Source organism: Vitis vinifera, chromosome 17, assembly GCF_030704535.1.
Source record: "Vitis vinifera cultivar Pinot Noir 40024 chromosome 17, ASM3070453v1".
In the NCBI taxonomy this organism is placed as follows: domain Eukaryota; kingdom Viridiplantae; phylum Streptophyta; class Magnoliopsida; order Vitales; family Vitaceae; genus Vitis; species Vitis vinifera.
The window spans coordinates 12000763-12017410 of record NC_081821.1 but is presented as its reverse complement, the minus strand read 5'-3'; the positions used below and the strand labels follow the sequence as shown (position 1 = coordinate 12017410).

General features: G+C 34.5%; 3 protein-coding genes across 3 annotated transcripts; 1 reads left to right on the top strand and 2 right to left on the bottom strand.

The window, feature by feature from the left end:
- Positions 1-701: 701 nt before the first annotated feature.
- Positions 702-1736, bottom strand: LOC100251886 (autophagy-related protein 16-like). The gene has a single exon (XM_019226645.2). It carries the CDS (start codon positions 1734-1736, stop codon positions 702-704), a length of 1035 nt encoding a protein of 344 aa, XP_019082190.1.
- Positions 1737-2679: 943 nt separating this feature from the next.
- LOC100267319 (uncharacterized) lies at positions 2680-9061 on the bottom strand. Its single transcript, XM_010664762.3, has 5 exons — positions 8576-9061; positions 5776-5812; positions 5423-5659; positions 5265-5312; positions 2680-3567 (listed from the first exon to the last, which is right to left on the bottom strand). Exons 1-5 carry the CDS (start codon positions 8875-8877, stop codon positions 3028-3030), a joined length of 1164 nt encoding a protein of 387 aa, XP_010663064.1. The 5' UTR covers positions 8878-9061; the 3' UTR covers positions 2680-3027.
- A 5965-nt stretch (positions 9062-15026) lies between these two features.
- Positions 15027-16336, top strand: LOC100246752 (protein JINGUBANG). The gene has a single exon (XM_002275980.3). The coding sequence runs from the start codon at positions 15103-15105 to the stop codon at positions 16303-16305; it is 1203 nt and encodes a 400-aa protein (XP_002276016.1). The 5' UTR covers positions 15027-15102; the 3' UTR covers positions 16306-16336.
- The last annotated feature ends 312 nt before the right edge of the window (positions 16337-16648 follow it).

Below are 16648 nucleotides of genomic sequence, written 5' to 3'. Positions count from 1 at the left end.
CAAGCTTCCCAAGTTGCTTCTTCAATGAATGTGGGGCCAGTTTGGAGGTCAGCTTCTGGCACCCACTTATGCTTTCTGGAGTACCCTGCATCATGGGTCCAAATAGGGCATGTACCCTCTAAATTTGACCACCAAAGATCATCTTGAGCATCATTCAGAGAGAAGAAAAGTTCTTTCTGTTAACCCACTGTTAATAAATCCATTTGACAATCTGGAATTCAAATGCAGGAAAACAGGAGTGATTTAGAGATGCAAAATGACTTACACCAAGGATGATGTCAAATACATCATTTGATTTGTGAAAAGATCATGCTGATATGCTAAGGCAGCTGAAGTTGAGGGGAAGCGTCCATGGGAATGGTCACTGCTTTGAGCTTTGAAGTTCCAGGTAGTGCAGCTGTGAGATATCAGAATCAACCATTATCAGAGGAAAATTGAAATATACACAAAATGCTATCATGGGCATGAAGAACATTCCTCATGTCCCCATGCTCTCATGGCTAAATGGCACTACTCATGATAAGTGGCAGTTCTGGGATGACATTTTGCTGGAATTCAGAAGAAAGAATTTTGAAGGAATTGCAGTCTGATCTTAATTTATCCGGGCTAAAAGCATAAAAGTAATAACCATTAATTCAATTCTTTGTTTTTTTTTTTTTTTTTTCAGTCTTTTTGTTCTGAATGCTTTCCAAAATCTCATCTCAAGACCAAATACAAATAGTTCCATCACTATCAGTAGAGGCCAGTGGCATCCCCATACCGCTCCATGAACAAGCGAGAACAGGAGCAGTATGCCCCTTCAGAGCATTCACCATTCTTCCCATCTGCATAGACCACACATAGACTGATCCATCAGCTGAGCCCACAACTGCATAATTGTCATCAGAACTGACACACACCCGGCTCCAATTAGAAGCCACTCTGCTGCACCTGGTTCTGAATTTACTGCAGATTTGCATTGTCCGGGTATCAATCAAATTGTGCCAATTATCCCTTCCACTGCTCAGTATGAGACTCCCATTTTGAAGTGGGCAGATTGAAGTCACAGACTGTGTATGAGCCTCAACTTCACTGCTATGATTCATCCAAAATCTATTGACTTTGCTGAATATGACCTTTCCATTGGCATGGCCTGAACAAATTGTGGTTTCATCCGAGGAAAAGCTTATAGCATTGCAAGCACTGGAGATATATCGAGAACAGACAGGATAGTCTTGCTGCAAGTCCCATACTTTTATCATTTGATCACTCCCAGCACTAACTATATAGCGGCTAAGGACCTTGCCCACATCCACAGCACAAACCTTTTGGCTGTGGCCTGTGAGAGTCTGGCGAATTTGACCAGTATTCAATTCCCATACACACAATTTTCGGGATGTGAGAGCTGCAGCAAGGAAGCTGTTGTCAGAGCTGATGGCAAGATCATAAACTGAGCCTTGGAAGCCTTGAAGAAGGCTGGTAAGTGCCCCAGTGCTTGTGTCCCATATCTTTATCGTGTTGTCCTTTCCCCCACTGATCAAATTTTGAGAATTAAATGGGAATAAAATGGAGCTGCAGCCACCTTCATGGGCATGGATCTTGTATTTGAGTGCAGTGGGAACTAAGGATCCAGAGAAGTTCACAGCATTTTCTTGGCTTGCACTGGCTTCATCATCGGTCTTTATCCTTTTTCTTGGTGGAGAATATGGATCCTTGACGTCATCTTGAATTCCTTCCATGTTGCTGTTGTCAGTCATTTCTCCGACTCGTTGTCCTTGAGCTTGTTGAGATTGATGACCAACTTTTTAAGATATAATTAAGACTAGAGCTGCAAAATGTAGAATGGTTGAAACATCAAAATGCCATCATCTCAATGCGAAAACTGCATTAGTATTGATACTCTCGCAAAGGTGAAAATGCAACAAACCCTTTTGAGTAAACGCAGAACAGAGGAAGGGAAAGAGCTCCAACCCTGATGGGTAAAGCAGAAGTTTCAGAGAAGATATAGAATTGGTGGGCTTGGACCCCAAGCAAACAGACGATTTTAAACTATAATACATATGAGCTGCAAGTAAAGGCAGCTATGCACTCGCCTAGTATTGGTTTTAATAATGATGGCACACATCGCAAACATCCAACACCTTGTTGACCAAGCTTTCCAACTTGCTTCTCCATTGAACATGAGCTAGTTTGGAGGTCAACTTCTATGCTCCCAGCAGTACCCTGCATCTCAGGTCTTACAGATCATCTTCAGCAAAATTCCGGAGAGGAAACCCAATTAAAGGCTGGAACTGAAATGCAAGATGAACAGAAATTCCGAGAATAATTTACCAATGCAAAATGACTCAAACTCAGCTTTCGAGACACAACCCATTTTTTATCGTTACCTGATATCCTCCCCTGCTTCAATCTTCTTGGGTTTTGATGGATGTAACAGTTTTCTTATATTGAAAGATCTCCTGCCAAAGTTTAGTGTGATGCTCAGGTTGCAGAAGTTTTGGATTTCCAGGTAGTTTGGTCGTGAGATAAGAACCATTGGGGGAAATGTAGCAGAGGCTGTGTCCCATAAGAAAAAAATCCCAAAATGGAACCACTCTAGACATGGGTGAAGATTTTTCAGTGGCCAAATAAGTGATTGTGCCACATGCTTCTATGACCATTATAGTACATGCTGATTCACCAAATATGGACAGCTGCAAATGAGAAGCAAACATGGTGTCTTTGGATAAATGGGAAAAAATTAAACACTTCAAATACAAAAACATCCCTGAACCCGAAGAATGACACTACTTCTAAAAGGGTTACAATGAAAGACAGAGGTTAGGGTACTTCCATTGAACTACAATCATATGGATAATGAATCCGTTTATATCAAACTCTGCATTCCATGACAGTCATTCTGGAACCAGCCAGAGCAAAAATACACACAAACCTGAAACCATAAGTTAAACAAACAAACAAAAAAAAAAAAGCCATGTAATTTCTTCTTTCTTCATTCTGTTTTTTCTTTTTTTAATTTCCCCTCCCACAGAATAAACTCAATGCTCTTTATCCGGCACGTATTCTGTCCAACCAATCCACGCTCTTCCGTGCTCTTTCCAACTGTTGGTTGATGCTTCTCCGAGACTTATCATTGTATTCCACGCTTCTCCGAGATCTCTCTACCTGATCAAGAGAGGTTCTTAACTTCTCAAGCTTGTCAACATCATTAGACTTGTAGTCATAGAGTTTCAGTTTTTCAGGCCTGTCAGTGCTCCGCCTTGGTTTGTCTCTCCTATCAGTGCTCTTCCTTGGAGCCTGATCCGTGCTCTTCCTTGGAGCCTGATCTGTGCTCTTCCTTGGAGCCTCATAACAATCAGTACTCTTCCTGGAATATTCTGGCCGGTCTACACTTCTCCTTGCACTGCTCCTCCGGGAAGGTGATTTTTCCACTGTGGATATGAACTTCTTGAGATGTTTAATGTATTCTGGATACAGCTCCAGATCACAATGATTCCCCCCTTTTAACCATAAGGGTTCATACTTCTCTTTGCAGAGTTCCCAAAGCTGCTTGCCATGAGAGCAGTCAACAACTTCATCAGCTGTGCCCTGCACAACAATATGCAAAATGAAAAAGTTAATACTCAATAAAGATCCAAGAGAATGCAATGACTCAGTCTAGTCTAGATGACAAAATGTCAAACAGAGACATGATATCCTTTAAACATGTAGTAGTTCAGAGGTTCTTTTAGAAAATAGATTTTGGTTTTTCAACTTTCCATGGCAATATGAAAACAAATAGTACATGTTTCAGGAGGTTCTAATCAAATGAAATAGAAATATACTAAAGAAGAGGGACTAGGAGTTTCTAAACCCATGTAGGACCTTCTCTAACACACCACCTCTGAAAGCAAGAGGGTTGTAGGTTTCCCATGCCATTCCATTGCCTAATGATAAATCAGTTCTACTCAGTATATAATGGGGTTTAAATAAGAACAACAAAGCCAACATTGTTGAATGCACTGAAAAAAAGAAACTAGTTATTAATAAAATGGATTAAAAATGGTGGACATGTTAACTTGCAAAATGGATATTTTTAGGGTTAATATTTTGAATATCAAATATGTATACCAGGCTACATCTATGGCCATAACAAAAACAAACAACAAAATTATTGTTAATGGTCATGATGCAAAACAAGAGAATTATCAATCGTGGGACAAGAAAACCGACATCTGTAATCCATTAAACCCTTAGCCAAAAGACCAATGCAAAAATAAAACAAAGAGGTAGTTGAAAATGTTGAATCCTACATCAGCTAGAACTGATAGACCTCATCCAATGTGTAACATCAGCAACAGGAAGTTTGGAAATATGGTGTAACATGAAATAAACAGTTTGCACCATCATATTTTATCAGTTAAGTTTTTGGTCATGTTAAAAGGACCAGCATTTCCTACTGACGTGGACTGTGACACTACTGCTGAAATGCAAGCCAGTTGCAGCCTGCTCGCCTTTCATCTTGTTTATTACTATCAAGACTGATTTAACTTTCTAAGGAACTTCCTTCCAGCAGGCTTCTAGTATTAAGTCAGGAAAAAAAATAAAAAAACATTTTAAGTTTGCTTACATTCAATAGGTAACTCTTCCCTTTATTTTCATGCAAATTCTCTCTATTCAGTCCATTCATGTGATTTAGACTTAGTTTTGGTAGATTTCTAGAATATTTTGTCAAATTTTCACTAACTACTATCCCTGTTCTTTTTAAGTCCATTTCATCACAGATATATGATCATTAAGAGGGATTTAAACCCCCATCTCAGGTTTTTTTTTTTTTTTTTTTTCTCTTTATCATATGAATTTTGGTAATGAAGCCCTTGAACTAGACACCCCAAATTCGAGCCTCTCTAATGTAGGGTAGAGGGCAGGCCTATATCATCCCAGGTTAGCTTTGCTAACAGTTGGAGTAATTGCCTCACTGCTGGGATGGATTCCCCTTCCCGAGAGAGAGAGAGAAGCAAAAGGAATTTGGCAAGGAGACCATTTTTTTTTATGAATTTATTCTGAAGGATGAAATGTACCTTTATATATGGTGACAGCTGAATCAGAAATTTCATTTCTCATGTTGATCAACTGCCTCCAATAGTTTGCATAGATTATCATCGCATGATAAAGCATTAAATTAAGCCATGCATGAAATCAATTCAGGCAATCATAGCATCGTACATTTATCTTGAAACTTGTGAGAAAGCTTCAATTACTTTGTGCAGTTACCAAAATGAAATTATCAGAATCTTGATACTTACATGAATCACTAGTACAGGGCACTGCACCAATGGGATTTTGTCAATATTCTGCACAATATCAATGCAAAATTATGGTCAGATGAGAAGAACATGATGGAAAGTCTATTTAGATATGATGAGTAATAAGCAGCAAATAGATTTGAAAACAAGTATTTGACCTTGTAGATATCAAACCAATATGTACGTTTCACAGGATACATGACTCGTAAGCCTGAGAGTATTGGACTATGCAAAACAACAGCTCTTAATCGAGGCAAACGAGCTGCAAGATCCAAAGTAGGCCCACTTCCAACAGACTGACCATAAAGGATGATGTCTTCCTGCTTCGCACCAAAGCTTTCTTCAAGACATTTATATGCAGCTTCAATATCTGCATAAGTATTGTGCTCACTTGGCTGCAAACAAGTATACATCACACTTTAGAAAGAGTTTTTTGGGTACCAACATCATTAAATGCTTTTGTGTAATGGGAAGGAAATCACCATAGATTTAATTCAAAAACCAGCTTTACCTTTCCTGAAGACTGCCCATAGCCAGAATAATCATACCTGCATAATTAAAAAATGCATTCAGAAAATTTTACATCCCAAATCATTTAACCAACCAGTTCCATCATACAACCTCCAGAATTTCATATGTAAAAAGGCAACATGCAAAAACATGGTTTTAATGTAAGGCAACCAGTTATAAATCGGCAGATGTTGCAATTCCCAAGGAATGACATAGTGTGACCCCAGTGAACTTACTTTAAAAACTGATGTTGCAATCCCTAGCATTAGAAGGATTTTTTTCCCCTCCACATGTAAGGATGAAGTTACACTTCTACACAATTTGTTTCTCATAAGGGAAAAAAATAGCTTTACTTCATAAACAATATATCCTTCTGTAGGGAATGGGAATAGGGAGGGAGCATGGAGAACATTAATGCAGAATTTATAAGTTAAAGTGCCATGAGTTTTTAAACAACATATTTAAACACAGTTAATTTGAAACAAAAGTACGATAAAAATAACTAAAAACAAATCAATACTCTTATTCACATTCCACTAGAAGTAAAAATAGGAAACACTAGTATTCTTTAAACAATGTACGAAAAAATAAACGAGAAGTCTGTAATATATTTCCTATAAAAAGATTAGAAAAGACTTATAATTACTAGCAAAAGTAATCAGCATCTATGACAATTTGTTTTTCTACTCCAAACACAAATTCTAAAATTAAATAATTTTTTCATGATTTGAGCTAGCATATTATAAATCCAAAACATAGCACATCTTGCCTTTTGATTCTCTACTTCTCTTGGTTTTAACTTTCAGTGGGAGATCCAAGAATTCTGTTATTATTTTTCCATTTCAACCTAAAGCTACAATGGAAACATAGACAGTATTAAGGGCGCCACAATAAATCCATCTTACTTGGGAGGGACCATTTAATTAATTCTTTGAAATTAAAGGGCTCGATTCAAATAAAGAAAGAAACTTTTAGGGAAAAATAAAATCTCTGCTAAATATATTGACAGCTTTACCAGCTGTTACCTGTAGGAGTGTTTTCCCCTCCTGCTGAAAATCCATCTTCAATAATAAATCAGTTGGCATTTCCAAAAATTAAAATTTAAAAAAAAAAAATGGGGGAACACCCTGCTGGTTCCACTTGTTATACACTCTAGGTGTACTTCCCATACATTTAATTCATACAATATGGATCCTTGTTAATGAGCATAAATGAAGAATTAATTCATATTTACATGTGCAGAGGAAAAAAAATTTCATTGCCTCTCTATTACAAGTCTCTAGAGTCAGCATGCATCCAAACTTTCCTGTCTTACTTGGTACTATATAATCAACCAACGCCTCTGTCATTTTGAGTTATTAAGCATGATTTCATTTAAACTGGAGGTCTATATGATCAGTAATCCTACCAAGATCTATTTTGTTCTTAAAAGTCGAGATCATGTTTCAAAATATAAAAGTAAAATGCCAGGGGCCATGCAAATTTGTGAAGGAGCTCTTCTACATCCAATCTACTATAAAAATCCCATTCAATGCAGATACAAAATTGTAGAACTGCATATCATTATAGCTCACAACTGCTTAGGGGCCTACACAAATTCTTTTTCACAATTTTGGTGCATCTAAAGCCTCTTAAATAATTACCCATCATGCATTTTCACACATCCTCTACCCTGGTTCTTTTTTGCCTTCACCTTGATAGAAGATAAAGACCATTTACATCAATCTTTTGAAACATAACTAATCTGACAATAAATTTAGCACATTTCACACACAATGGATGCAATACTTATTCTTCTACAACATGTACCAGATTATTATCAACAATAGTAAAAACTTACTTTTCTAAGAAATCCCACAGCAGAAAAATGACAATAAACAAAAGTAAAATCACATTAATCTCTGAGATGCCAGAGTTATCTTCAACCATTGCCATTTGATATTTTGTTATCCTTCGGTGAGGATCAATTGATTAAACCAAATATACAAAGTGGATCGAGCAAAATTCATAAGAAACTCAGTCCTCCACAATCAAGCCACAGATTTCCCAATACGGCCTGGTACCTTAGCCATACATCACCCACTTGAGAAGCTAAAGAAACAGATCAACATGCAGAAACCAAACACCACTTTAATTTAATTCATTGATTTAAGCTAATGTCAACAATTTTAGACTTTGCAGATCTCAAACTTGATATAATAAATTTTAGGTCAACTTCTTTTGATGAAAATCATTCCTTTGTAACCAACACTAACACCAGAACCGACCAAAATCCCATTTTTCAGCGAAAACTTAAACACCCAACCCAATATCCCTTTCTTGTGATTAAAAAAAAAGGGGAGAAAAAGGAATCCACAACAGGAAAAATCTTTGTTTCCATGAAGGGAATATTTTCCACAAAAAAATAAAATGGCTTTTAAAATTCCATACTTATCTCCAGGGTATTTAAACTATGAAGCATAATGAAATCCATCATGTATCTTCAATTAGCCTCAGTTATAACCAAAACACATTAGCCAGAAAAAATTTCCACCTGAACAAACAGAACTGAGGAAACTAACCATAAATTCCAGCCCATCACTGTCTCTACTCCACCAAAAAAGGAAAGAAAGAAAGAAGCTCAAAATCACAGTAAAGAGTAAGCAAAAAAATCAATTTCTAACCAAACAACCAACAGAAACACATCAACTCACTCCAAAATCTAGTCAATCCACCCAAGCAACAGACAAAATCTCCAAATCCAAAAAGAACCCATCAAAAATTTTCAAATTCCAGAAAAGGACAAGGCAAAAACGAAGTACCCCATGAGATTAACCCGCAAGTGAATGCTCAACTCGATGAAGAGCTCGTACATCTGGCCGATATCAGCCGCATTCCCATGGGAATAGAGCAGCGTAGAGGTGGCCATGGGGTACCGCACATAGAGGGCCACGATCTCGGTGCCGCGGCGCGTCGGAAGCTTCAAAATGTCGACGTTTTCGCGGTGGGGGAAGTGGTTGAAGAGCAAGAGGCCGGTGGCATCGTCCGTAATTAGCTTGTAGGATGGAGGGTTTGGTGGGAAGAAAGCCAACTTGGCAGCCATGGATGAAGTCACACCCCCCATCTCTCTCTCTCCCTCTCCCCCTCTCTCCCTCTCTTCCTCTACCTTCTCTCTCTTGAAATCAGAGTTGTCTGCTCTCTCTCTCTCTAGAAATGGACATTCCTTTCTTCTTTTTGTGCTCTTCTTTGGACACACACTCCCTCTCTACTGTATCCAGAGAGAGAGGGGGAAAAGCAATTATTTTCCATTTTTTTTATTTCGTATTTTTTGTGGAGTAAATGAGGGTGATATTCTCACCCGCAATTCATGAATTTTCCCTGTCCTACCGCCACGTGTTGGTTCCCTATTTTTTTGGAGTTTCTTCTTTACTTTTCAGTCCACATGTATTAATTTCTTTCCAAACCCACGGCATTATAGTTGAGAAGCATAATTTGGACTACCAACCCCATATTAAATCCTTCTCTTCTTCCCATTAATCACCGACTCTGTCTTATATAAATTTTCTGACCCTAATATGAATGAGTCAAACCACTACATATAATTTTTTTTATAATTAATTTTTGCTAAAAATGAGGTTTAAATTGTTCCTGTACCATATTTCCATGCCATGCCCACATGTCTCCTACAGTTTCTTAATTCTTTGAAGCTGGGTCTCCAGGTTGTCCCATTTTTGCTACACGTGTCCCCATAACACAAAAAGACAAAAATCTAAAATCAGCGCCTATTTCGCTGCAGTTTTTTAAAACTGTTTTTCAAAATTATTTTATGATACAACGAAACTTAAAATATTTTTTTTATCTATTTTTAATATTTTAAAAATAATTTTTATATTTAATATTTTATTTTTAATTATTTTACATATTTATATAATTATTTTTTTGAAAATGGTTTTTGATTATAAAATATAATTTTTTTATTCTGAAGAATAAAAAACAATTATTAAATATATTCTAAAATTATTTTTTAAAAATACTATTATTTTATGATTTTAAAATCAAAAAATACTTTCAAATGAAGCTTATAATTTAAAATAATAATAATAATAATATTTTTAATGGAATTGAGGAAGGGGGGAATTGAGTTGAGCGGAGAGATCTAGAGCTGTGAACCAGATGTGATTGGTGAAAAGCCCTAAGGCTAGAATCCATGAGAATGAGAAGAGGATGTTGGTGTAGATGATGACAATTTTCTCGAGAAAGTGACAATACCCTCATGTCTCCTTCCATGCTTTACTCTTTAATTAATAGTGAGTGAATAGAGAAATGGGTTCCTCAAAGTTTACGGCATGCCTTATATTTATTAAGACAATGATGCCTAATATTTTTGGGACCATCCCCCCCTTTATACTATGGTTTTGTGTTAATACTCCATCATCTCCCTTTTTGCCCATTTAAATTTTTATTTTATTTTATTTTTCCCTTAAAGATCTAACTTCTTTTTCTTTTCTTGTCTTTTTCAAATTAAAAAAAAAATTATTAGAAATTTAATTTATTTAATTACAAGAAAATTTGTTTTTTATATTTAAATTTTGTAATAGAATTTTATTCTTAAAATTAATTAAGACATTTTTTTTAAAGATTATTCATGTTTTGAAAACAATTTTTTTTTTAAATCAAACACACTTTAATTTTTCTTGTTAGCTCATTTATTTTTATTTAGGATGGGATAAAAGTTTAGTGGCCTTAATGGCATAGTTGGCATTTAAAATAACTAATAAATTTTTGGTTGGGGTAGCCAAAAGAGTCTAAAGGAGTTCACATTTTTATGATTTTTTTTTATAAAAAAATATTTATGAACTTTTAAAAATAATTTAGAATTTAGAATTATTAAAAAAATAATTCTATATTTATTACAATCTATGGAATAGTAATCAAAAGATGTTTCCTAAAAAGGTAACTTCAATAAAAACAAAATACTAAGATATTAATTTAACATTATCAAACTTATTCAATATTATTGAACCTCCGTCAAAGTCGATCAATGTATGAATAAATGTGATTGAGATACAAGGCTTTTAACACCATCTAATTGATGGTTTATTTTTAATACTGATCGGAAAAATATTTTTTAGATGCTATCATACGATCCTCAGTAATATTACTCCCTAAATGTAATTATGATCAAATAAATTCAATATAAATTTTGAATTTTGAATTAAAAAGAGAACTTCAAAATTTAGTAGTCAAAGAGAGGTTCTCTCTTAAAAAAATAATTTTTATTAGATATTGACATCTTAAAAATTATCTTAGGCTTAAAAATAATTTTTTAATAACCATATTTCAATATATATATATATATATATATATATATACTTTTTCAAAATCTCTCAAAGCTCCAAAGTCCAAACCCATGATATAAAAGTGAGATTTGAGTGTTTTGGGCTTACATGGCACATGTGCCCTGGTATAATGATGAGACAAGTGGGGGAGCCTCTAAAGTAGAAAGCCCATGGACCAATGGTGGGCCTTCTCTCTTTCTGTTTTTAATTTTTTTTATTTATTTATTTATTTTTATTATTATTTACACTAAGAATGTGTGCAACTTCTCCTTTCTCACAAAATTTTGGAAGAACAATGTAAATGATAATGTGAAGTGCTAATTGGGAGTACTTAAACTTGTTTACAAGAGTTTTTTTTAAACTTCAAATAAAATTTTTGATGGTTAAATTAATGTTTAAAAATATCTTAATACTTTCTAATGTAATTTATCTAAATTTTATGCTTTTACTTTTTTATGTTGAAGTGAAAAAAGTAATAAGATGTATATTTTCTTTGTACTCAAATATGTGAGTTATGGAGCAAAATAACTCTTTTATAGAAAAAAAAAAAATTAGGTTTAACTTTTTTGTAAAACTTATTTTTAAATTAGTTCATTTATTATCGCATAGAACTCATGTTATAAAAAATATTTTTTTCTTCGAAATTTAAGTTAAATCTTCAATTATCAACTGAAACTTCATTTTTTTTTAACTGAAATCGCAATTGATAATTAAGACTTCATTTTTTTTTATTGAAAAGGGAATGAGATAGAGAAACGAGGGAAAAGGTGGGGGAAAGTAAAGTAAATTAAAAGAATAAAAAAAAAAATTCTTTGGCCGTTGTAGATCCAAAGGGGCTACTTTGCATATAAGTTTCAAAAGCAGTCCAATCACTACATTATGCATGCATAAAAGGCTAGTTTGTCCCAAATTTCCAAATATCTTACCTTACTTGTTATAAAAATAATTTTAATTAATCATTTTAATTCTTTTATTAGTAATTGTGGAAATAAAAAGTTTTTCATGAATAAAAAATATATATATAAAGCCCTTATAAAACTATTATGAAACTTATATATTTTAGGAAAGAAAAAAATAATAAAATGATTTTATCAAATTTATGTTTATTATGAAAAAAATAAAATCTAATTTAATCTAATTGAAAATTTATATATTTTTAAATTATTTAATTTTAATATAAAAGTGTTCTTTTCATTGATGGCAATTGCTCATGTGGAGTAGTGCTCTTATACATCATATTTTACGCGCAACCTTTCGATCCTACTTCAATAAGTTTGTTCTTGCATCTTGTTTTCCCTTCATCCTTCGTATCATTTGAAGGAATTCTTATTTCGAGTTGTACTATACCTACCCAAAGGTGTGTACCTAAGGCAAAGTTCTAGCTATTGAGTCGTATAGGTAACTCGTTGGTTCCCTTTTGCACCTAGTTTAATGCCTAAGAAAGGTGAATCTACTTTAAAGATAGTGATTGTCATGTCTCAACCTAATTCGATGAGTGTCCTCTTTCAAAATTTTATTTTTTCTATTTGTTTGTTCTAGGCTTGGTGGATTCTTGCTTAGTCCCACTTTTCGGGTTCATTTTTCCTAACAATTTTTCTTCATATATTTTAAAATCCAAACAAAAAATAAAAAAATAAAAATCCAAGCTTAAAACTGTTTTTAGTGAAATTAAAATTAAATAAAACTTTCAAAAGCATTTAAATGATCATTTTTGTACCATGGAAAATCAAATATAATGAATTTTTTTTCATAAAGGGAAATCATGTGGATAGCAAATCAAACAACAAATCTCAAGTGTCCTTAGAGACCTTGGTTCATTACATTAGCCAAGGACATTGGCATTTTAGTGCACCAGGATCCAATTGAGAGACATTTAAAAATTTATGTCTTTGATTTCTTGTTTCTTTACACGAAAAATGAAGAAAAATAAATAAATTTTAAAAAATTTATCAATGCTACACTTGATTCCTAAAAAATCTAAGAAAAAAATTGCAAGAAGATTTGAAGGAAAATAAAAAAATATATTCAAAGATAATAAATTATTTTTATATATCATTTCAAACTCATGTCATTTATTTTAGTTTTTTATACGAAGGTTTAAAATTAATTTCTCATGTTTTATAAAGCAAAAGCGTGGAAACTTAAAATGTTGTAAACCAATTTCTATATTTTTAAAAATAAATTTTATTTGTAATGTTTTATTTTTAATTAATCTTTGTCTTTATATAATTATTTTTAAAAATAATCTTTTAAAATAAAAATAAGTAAAAGATATTATTTGAAAACCTTTGGTGTTTGTTTTGAAACTATTTTTTAAAATAGTTTTCTATTCTCTAGACCAAAAAATACAAAAAACTTGTTTAACAAAAAAAAAAAAAAAAAAAACTGTTTTTAATTTTATATTCTTAAGAATAGAAAACATCTTTTAATTATTTTATGATGTTTTTACTTGTTTTTGTAAGGGTTGTTTTAAGAAATAGTTATATAAATATGTAAAATGATTAAAATAAAATACTATATATAAAAATTATTTTTAAAAACATATTTAAAAATATTTAAAATATTTTAGGTTTTAAAATAGACTTTTGTTTTACAAAAATTAGAAAATTGTTCTAAAAAACTAGTTTTCAAAATTATTTTTAAAAGTAATTACCAAATATGTCCATATTTTTTTATGTTTTTTTTTATATCACATGATTTTTTTTTTTTAAAAAAAAAAACTTTTTATGATCCAAATATTAAAACCCCAAGGAAATCAATTTTCAGCATTAGTTAACAAAGGGCAGAAGAAGAAAAGTTTAGCATTTTGTAGTGAATTTGCTGACCTAAAACAAGATTGAAAACCCCAACCAAAATTATTGCCCAAGAAGTGGAAGCAAAGGCAACTTTAATTTATTTTAATTTAATGTAAATCAGCTTATTATATTAGTGGCACATCACATGATTTGTAATCATAAGGGGCCAAGTGAATCTGAAATTACTAGTCAAAAAACATGTGCCTTCTACACTTAAAAAATGGCCTACCTTTTCCACAAATGTCTCTAACCAAAGTTTCTCTACAAAAGGGGTTACCCATAGGGTGACACGTCTCCACATTAATGGAACCTAATCACATGTGAGGGAACACCTTTAGACCCTTCCTTATTAATTAAATCCATTGTATTTACTATTTATTCACTTTATCTTGTTTATTACCCCAAATATATCATACCATGGTATTTGTGTCTCCTTTTCTAAACTAGGTTGCTTTTTTTTTTTAATTTTATATTTTATGGGGAGGTAGGTGTAGGGAGAGAAATGAATTGGGCTTATTCAAGTTCAATAATGGCCCATTATGAAATGGTTGGTGGGTCGAGATAGTGACATGTTTAAAATTTATTTTATGATTAAAATTAAATATAGAATTATTTTTAAAATGTGTTTAATAGTAATTTTAGGAAATATTCATAATTTTTTATGTTTAATAGTGATTTTATGAATAATTTGTAACCATCAATGAGACGAATTCGGTACATGTAAGGGGATTTAAATCTTTTCTTGTAAAAAGAAGAGAAATTTCTTTGTTATCATGCAAGTATAAATGCTTTTTATTTAACTTTTACCCGTAAAATAAAAAGTTACATGTTACCCCCCTCGAGCCATTTGTTAACTTCATCACCGTTTATTATGTTTGGTTAGCAAAAAAAATTAAGGGAAAACGAGAAATAATGAAAGTAAAAAAAAATTAGAACATTTCAATTTTATTTGACTTGTTTTAAAATTTTATATAAAAACTAATTTACTTAGATTTGATTTTTTGTATTAAAATAAAAAATAAGAAAATATTTTGGCCCATTTACATTTGGAGAGTTAAGTGTGTAACCAAACAAGGGCTTTCAAGAAATTTAGAACTATCACCAAACAGGCCAATTTCAAACTTCCATAGAAGCTGCCTTGTATTATAAATTATCTACAATTCCATTCATATTTCTCATGCAAACAGCCCCTGGTTCTCTCTATCTGCCAGAGCTATGGAGGACCCATCATTGCTCGCAACTGCCGATTCTACTTTACCGGAGCAGATACTCCCCACTTCCGACACAAGTATTAACTCTGAAACCCCTTCTACCTCCACACTCTCACAGGAAACTACAAGCTTCACTGCTAGTCTACAAAGTCGCTCTCCCGAATCCCGAAACGTAGTCGTTTCTCACCTCTGCGTCTCCTCCCTCAGAACCTTGACCCCTCATATCAGCTGCCTCGCCGTCCATGAAAAGTTCCTCTATGCTGCCTCCGGCGAAGATATCCACGTCTACGATTTAACTACCCACACCCACATCGACACTTTCAGAAACAACAAGCCCACTTCTGGTTCAGTCAAGTCCATCGCATTCCACGAAGGAAAGATCTTCACCGCTCATCAGGATTCCAAGATTAGAGTGTGGCGGATCACGGCCTCCAAACGCCACCGCCTTATCTCTACTCTCCCCACCGTTAAAGACTTCTTGCGCCGCTCCATCCTCCCGAAGAACTACGTCCGGGTCCGGCGGCACAAGAAGCGGCTCTGGATCGAGCACAACGACGCCGTTTCGGGCCTGGCCATGGCCGAGGGTTTCATGTACTCAGCTTCGTGGGACAAGAGCTTCAAGATATGGAGAACATCGGACCTCCGCTGCGTCGAGTCTGTCAAAGCCCACGACGACGCTGTCAACGCCGTCGCCGTCTCCGCCTCTGGCACCGTCTATACTGCCTCCGCAGACGGGTGCATCAGGGTTTGGGAAAGAACCGGAGAAGAGAGAACCCACACGCTGATAACCACCCTAGAGAAGCACAAGTCTACGGTGAATGCGCTCGCATTGAGCGGGGATGGATCCTCACTGTTCTCCGGCGGTTGTGAGAGTTGGATCTTGGTCTGGGAGAGGGAAGAGAGCGCCAATCACATGGCCGCGACACAAGCCCTGGTGGGCCACACTGGACCCGTACTATGCTTAATCACCGTCAACAACATGATAATCAGTGGGTCCTCTGATCGGACGGTCAGGATTTGGCGCCCTGGGGTGGATGGAAGATATCACTGTACACTAATGTTGGAGGGACATGTAAAGCCGGTGAAGTCGTTGGTGGCAGTTTCCAGTGGCACCTCGTACGACGTCGTATCGATTTGTAGCGGAAGCCTAGATGGCGAGATTAAGGTTTGGGAGGTCTCAGCTGCTGCGTTTGATGCTAAAAGCTGACACCAAAAAATAAAAAATTTGCCATCGTGGCGAGATGTTATTGGGTGACAGCCATTATTGGGCTTTGTGTTGTATAGATAATGATACCCTTAAAAAACAGATTTTATCTGAATAATGAGATAGTCACGTGAAGCATGTGATCGAGGTTGTCTCACGTCGGGAGTGGTTGACACTTGGAATAGAGTGAAGCATCCACGTGGCAAACCGCATTGGAAGAAAAACATACCTTTGAAGTAATTAATTAAGATTATAGTGGGAAATCATTGGTAAAATAAAGGAGGACTTTCTCTAATAATTTAAAGGTTCCACTTTGTGTTGTTCCAAAGGAAGTTTGCTTGTGTCA